The 6695-nt window shown below is 42.2% G+C and overlaps 1 protein-coding gene across 1 annotated transcript in view; it reads right to left on the bottom strand.

Moving 5' to 3' along the window:
* Window positions 1-6233, bottom strand: part of sirt5 (sirtuin 5) — a 14436-nt gene extending 8203 nt beyond the window's left edge. The window contains exons 1-4 of the mRNA XM_062556031.1: window positions 6101-6233; window positions 4201-4316; window positions 1093-1226; window positions 296-439 (exon numbers count right to left, since the gene is read on the bottom strand). Coding sequence (XP_062412015.1) covers window positions 296-439; window positions 1093-1226; window positions 4201-4294 — 372 coding nt within the window. The 5' untranslated portion in view covers window positions 4295-4316; window positions 6101-6233. The remainder of the gene's footprint in view (window positions 1-295; window positions 440-1092; window positions 1227-4200; window positions 4317-6100) is intronic.
* Window positions 6234-6695: the final 462 nt, after the last annotated feature.

Here is a 6695-nt window from a genome sequence, read left to right as displayed (position 1 = left end):
AGGAAACAAGTGGGAGAGAGAGATGGGGTGGGATCGGGACATGACCGCAGGCCGGATTCGAACCTGGGTCCCCGTGGGCACTCGGACCCGCATATGGTATGAGCACTGTAGCCTGCTGTGCCACAGCGCCCCCCATGAGTGTGTTTTAACGGACAATAATTATGAATCAATAAAAAAATAATTTAAAAAACAAGATCTAGAGAGTGAGTATCTACAGTAGATGTGTATATCTGTATGGATGTGTGTGTGTGTGTGTGTGTGTGTGTGTGTGTGTACGGGGCATGTCTGCTCTTGCCTGTTTGGCCAGTCGTGCCTCACACTCAGCGATGGCGATGTGCGCTGCATTGGGCTGTTTGGAGAGCATGAGCTCACGGCGATAGTGGTAGAATTCCCACACCAACGACGGAGAGCGGGAAAACGCTGAAGGAGTGGCCAAATCCTGAAAGAGAGAGAGAGAAAGAGAGAGAGAGTGACAAAGAGAAAGAAAGGTGGAGAGAGAAAAAGAGAAAGAAAGAAGGAAAGAAGGCGAGGGGGTGGTAAAAGAGCGAAAGAAATGTGAGGGAGAGAGAAAGAGAGAGTGGAAGAGGGAGGGAGAGAAGGAGAGAGGGTTGATAAAGAGAGATTGGTGATCAGAGTTGAGAAAAGAGGGAGAACATTAGAGTAAGGCCGAAAAGAGAAAATGAGGGAAAATGGGAGCGAGAGAGAGTCACTGATTTTAATTTTCAAAATGTAGGTGATACACTGACAGGAAAGGTCAGGCTATTTTATTTATTTATGGGCTAATTTTCATGACTGATCATCAAATATCAATCACACAGTTATAGTTCAACTAGTATTTTATTCATAATGTCAATTATGGGGTGGGAGTGTGCGTGAATGTCGCTATACATCCACCAAGATATATGGCACATACAGTATGACTTTTGCCATGTTTGCTTCCATGTCCACCTATGTGTGTTTATGTATGAATACATGCAAATTAGTCTTAGCCAATATGCTTCTCTCTGTGTGTGTGTGTCTCTCTCTCTCTCTCCGCGTGTGTCTCTCTCTCTCCATTTGTGTGTGTGTGTGTGTGTGTGTGTGTTTGTGTACCTGTGCCTGCCATTTTCTCCAGTAGCCCCCTGCTCCTCTGAATGTAGGGACTCCACTCTCAGCACTGACTCCTGATCCGGTGATGATCGCGATGTGTTGTGCTTTCGCAAATAGTTTACGGAACTCTGCTAGGTCTGCACGTGCACACGCACACACACACACAAACACACATACACACACACACACACACACAAGCACACACACACACACACACACACACACACACACACACACACACACACACACACACACACACACACACACACACACACACACACACACACACACACACACACACACACACACACACACACACACACACACACACACAGAGAGAAAACAAACATTTTTGGTTTGGTCAAAATGCAACAATTTGGCAAGTGCCTCAACCATAACCCATTATCTCATCTTCAATTTATAATATGTTTCTATCTATCAAACCACAAACAACAAATGGACATTGGGCTGAATTCGAGCTATTGTTGGTCTGTTCAATGCCACCATGCTGGGTGCTGTTCACGCAGTCATCATTGCCAGTGAACACTTCCAAGTGATTACATTTAAATAGCTCTTCAGAACCCCACAGTCTAAAACAAATTAGCACAAAGGTCAACTGTTTCAGAGAGCTGAAAGAATCGCTGAATGATAATATCATAACAATAATCTGGGAATATTGGCTATCACATTGCGTTCAATGGCAATGCGGCTTAAACACGCACACACACACCCAATAAACACACACTAGCTTTTCAAGAGCTTTTTTTTTTATCTGAAGTAGATTTGTAACTTATTGTGACACAAAATGTATCACACGCATCAAGGGGCAGGGATCAAGGAAATGCCTGACTTATCAAGGCACACAATAACTCAACTGGGAAACCACCTTGAGCACAAAATGTGTGTGAGTGTGGGTGTGCATGTGTGCGTGTGTGTGCGTGTGTGTGCGTGTGTGAGAGAGAGACAGTTTACTCGCCTACAGATCTAATGTCACAGCACCTTCGGCTCAGGAGTGCTATTGTGGTGTTGGTCCATTAGTGAACAATGCGCCCACAGTTTGAGTGCCCACAACTATGATCACTATCTGTACTGGTGAGAAAGGAATTCTGCCTGACGACATGACATGGCATGCCAGAGAACATATGCATCCACCAATCAAAAATAATCAGGTCTGACTCATCTGACAAAATATGACATTCCGTTGATTGGAAGAGAGGTACATTATGACTACACATGTCAGTGTTACCAATGAAGCAGAGATAACCCTGTTTTTTTTAAAAGTATATTTTTTGGGCTTTTGTGCCTTTAATTTTTGACAGGACAGTAGAGAGAGACAGGAAGCGAATGGGTGAGAGAGTTGGGGTGGGATCCGGAAAGGACCACGTGGCGGGAATCGAACCCGGGTCGCCGGCGTGCGGTGCAGGTGCCCCAGCCAGTTGCGCCACGGCTGGGGCCTGAGATAACCCTGTTTTAAGGGTTAATGCAATTAATCTGTCTAAGATATCCCAAAAGTTAACTGATGTCCTGGCAGGCTTTTAGTTTCTTTTAAATTGTTAAATCCATTGAAAGTGTCCAGGAACAGGCAAAGTAATTTCCTGTGTATTAGCCATTGTGTATTAGACGTAGGATGGTGTTTTATGCAAGTTAAAAGAAACAAAACCATATTAATACTATACTACACTGCCCTTGTGTATTAACCTCATAGCTGAAAGAAATTTTGCAAAATCAATGAATAAGTTGCGGCTAATAGTTGGGAAATTACGGAAGTCTTAGATGTTCAACATGAATGAAATGCATGCATAGCCAAATGTCATCTATGATGTAAATACATGGTTGGTGCATGCTGGATATATTAGCTGTCACGTATAGCCTACAGTTTGTTCCCAGAATTGTTCTGAGAAAACAAAATCATATATAGGATATAATCTCAATCTAATTAACATTGAATACTATTGTTACCTGAGACTAACCGAATTTGCAGTTGCAGGTTTTTTTTAGCATCACCATACCATATGTAGGCTATTTTCTTGGGGTAAAGAGTGAATGTAACCTAATAAGAAAATCCAGTTTTCCATCTGAAAACTTTTATTTCCACAGAATATAGATCTGATATCTGCCAGTATGTCTACTTGAACATTCAGCAAGATGTAAACAAGATGTAAACTAAACATTGTTAGTGTCAGCACCTAGATGTAAACTATACTGTATATTGTTAGTGTCAGCTGGTGTGTTAGCTGTACATTGTAAGTGTCAGTACCCAGTTTCAAAGTAACAAATGCCTTTCATTAGGCATATTCAGATTATTAAATTGTTTATGTATTATAGTTTGCCTGCCCTACACTTTCAATTCCTCGTTGAGATGGGATTCATTGATCTTGTCACAAATAATGTCAGTTTGTCATAGGATCTAAGTGAGCATAACACCGTATTTATTACAGTCTCAAAATCACCTACCCCGATTAACAGCTGATGATGCTGTTGCTCAACATTATTATGATCATAATGTTATGACAGTCCATTTGATAGGATGTGGCCTAGGGGTTTTAAAACAGATCTGGCCAGCTGCTACAAGCACGTGTCAACAAATGTAATTGTTTCTAACCACAAAACTACAAGAACTATGGTTTATTCCTTTGTAAAAAAAAAGCACTCGTGGTGAACACTGCAATCTTGTCTGACAAATTCAGTTGAAAGGGAAGATGATGCTGTTGGTCAGCTTTCATTAACCTTTCACTGATTAGCTTCGACAAAGAAACAGAGGCCACTGAAGAAACCAGAGCAGCAGTCAAGATTACAGACACAAACTCTGTACTCGTCATGCTAATTAAGCAGTATGACTAATACATTGAATTAAGGCCTACTGTATGCATTCTGCATTAACCATAGGTACCTCCTGAGTACTTTGAAGCGGCAGCAGTCAACATGACCTTATCAGTCAGTGGCACACACATAACAGTAGACACAATGCGTTCCAAATACCAGCAGGCGCATTTTAGGGGATTAATGAGAGAGTTACAGACATAAATGTGGGTTACATCTAGATGTGTGCAGTAAACGAGTGTGAGTTGATGTGAGTGTGTGTGTGTGTGTGTGTGTGTGTGTGAGTGTTACCTGAGCTTGGTCGGGTCATCTCTACTCTTGGCCGTCCTCGTCCAGCACATAGGTGGGAGGTCAGTGCCCTACAGGTCAACCGGCTGACAATCATCAGGAGGAGTTACACTTATGCACTGAGAGTGAGAGTGAGAGACACAGACACAGACACACAGACACAGACACAGACACAGACACAGACACACACACACACACACACACACACACACATACACACACACACACACACACACACACACACACGCGCGCACACACACACACACACATATGAAAATACAAATAAAAGTTTAGCAACTCTCACCTGTGCTAGAGCCCTGGGAAATGCACTGTCACTTCCTGGACCTGCAGTATTCTTATACAGTAGTGCAAAATAGAAGGAGGGGCTGAATGAGGTCATCATACACACACACACACACACACACACACACACTTGCAAGACTCAAGACTCCACAGTGTGAGGAATGAGGAAACGTGTGAATAACATTGTAACCAACCTTTCCTCTATCAACCTTTAGGTTATGGTATATTTTAACTAAAAAGTGAACTAACTAGCAGTGGCACTTAATGCACCTCACGCCATCATTCAAGTGATTAGATATGACCCTGCCTTACAGGACAGAGTATGACTAACAAAATATTTCATCTGATTTGACCTTTTTAATTTTTTTTAACTATTTTTAATCAGAATTCAGAACTACTAAAGAGGAGATGGTAACACTTTACTTGAAGGTATTAAGAGTGACATGACACTGTCATAAGCACGACACTGTCATAAACACAAAACTGTCATGGCAAATGAACCTAAACCCTACTGTAACTCTAACTTGTCATGACGAAAACCGAATGACAGAAGTGTTGTGTCAAACATTTACATGTATGTCTTGTTTATAATGTTTATGACACCTAGTTTGACAAAAAAAAAAAGAGAATTATAATGTTTATAACATCTTCATGACAGTGTCATGTCACTCTTATGTAGATACCATGTAAAGTGTAACCAAAGAGATTTATGGTGCTGATATCAGCCAACCACATCACAGATGGAATGAAGAGGTTTGGAGCTACACATGGGTCTGTGGAGAACACACAGCTGGCTTCACATCAGTGTGACTAGCCTGGCTCCTCAGCACCACACCACTGTCATACTTTACGCAAATTAGTTTACACTCTTAAAACGAATGTGTTGTGCTATTTCCAGCACATATTGTGTAACAAATAGCAAAAGCAGTGTGTCCCCAACACATTCATTTTAAGAGTGTAGTCTAAAATGAAAATAGAGGTTGGCTGTTCTTTTCCAAATATGCATGAATGCATAGGCTAAATGCACTATTTCTTCCACGCTACACAGGACTCTGCATGATTTGCATGCTACAGACAGGTACTACCAGTCTTTGCACTGCACCTTTTAAGTAGCCTAGTTGGTTTATTCCTTCCAACACCAGCGTCGGGGAAACCAAACAGTGAGTGGGCCCAGTGACACACAGAGGGAGGTGGATCAGCCTGTGCGCACGCGTTTGTAACGTGCCGCGAAAGTGAGGTAGTAGGCTATGAACTTTGATTGACTTTCGCACACTTGTAGACGATAGCTTAAGGCTATTCTAACAGAGCAGTGAAGCTATCCTTTGGGTTACTACCTTAGTGTCGAATAAACCCATGTCATATGGACACAGTTTAAAAGCAATCTTGAAAAGTTCTGCTTCGACCTTGCACCTGCCCGAATAAATAAGGGGTCAAGACAAGTGTCATTATAGCTCGATGGTAGCATACTGTAATTAGTCTACAGATCCAGATCCAATGACCGCGTCGCTGCAACGTTAGCTTTACATAGTAGAACAATGGCATACCAGACCCCTTCCTCTGCTCCGCATTAAGCTGCTGCTGAAGGCTACAACATTCTTACCGTCTCAACAACAAACGCATTCAGCGGCCGCACCCCAATCTGACAGGTTCTATCAAATGTTTACAGTTGGATCCTGATCAGTTGACAACTCTTGGAGGAGGTAGGGAGGTTTGCTCTTTCAGCGACAACACTACAAAACTCTGCTGAAAAATCAAAGCCTATTGGACAACATACTCACAGACATACTATCTCCGCCAATCACAGTTCAGTGCGTTCTCAGCGATGAAGAAATGTACGTGTGCTCAGTTAGAAAACGTCCCCAGCGCCCTCTGGTGGATTAAGACTTCAGATGAGTCAGACAATTCCCTGGAAAAATCAAAGAACAGACGTGATGGGGCTCACGTTTCGCCATCAGTTCTCAGACGTCTGTGAATCTGTGCGCAGATGCTGACGACAGCCTCCCCCATGAAGTGCTGTGTGTTGTATGTTGTGTAAACATTATAATGATAGAAACAAAGTAAAATGTAATAGATTACTAGAAATTAGAATAGGTCTTGTGCTAATTGATCGTACCCCTCTCCACTCAATAACATGCCTGCAAACTGGAACCAACTTCCCACTCAATTTTGACATTATTTTGACATTATTTTCTTTC

This window comes from Sardina pilchardus, chromosome 15, assembly GCF_963854185.1.
Source record: "Sardina pilchardus chromosome 15, fSarPil1.1, whole genome shotgun sequence".
Taxonomy (NCBI): Eukaryota; Metazoa; Chordata; class Actinopteri; order Clupeiformes; family Clupeidae; genus Sardina; species Sardina pilchardus.
This window is presented reverse-complemented; position numbering and strand designations above follow the sequence as displayed.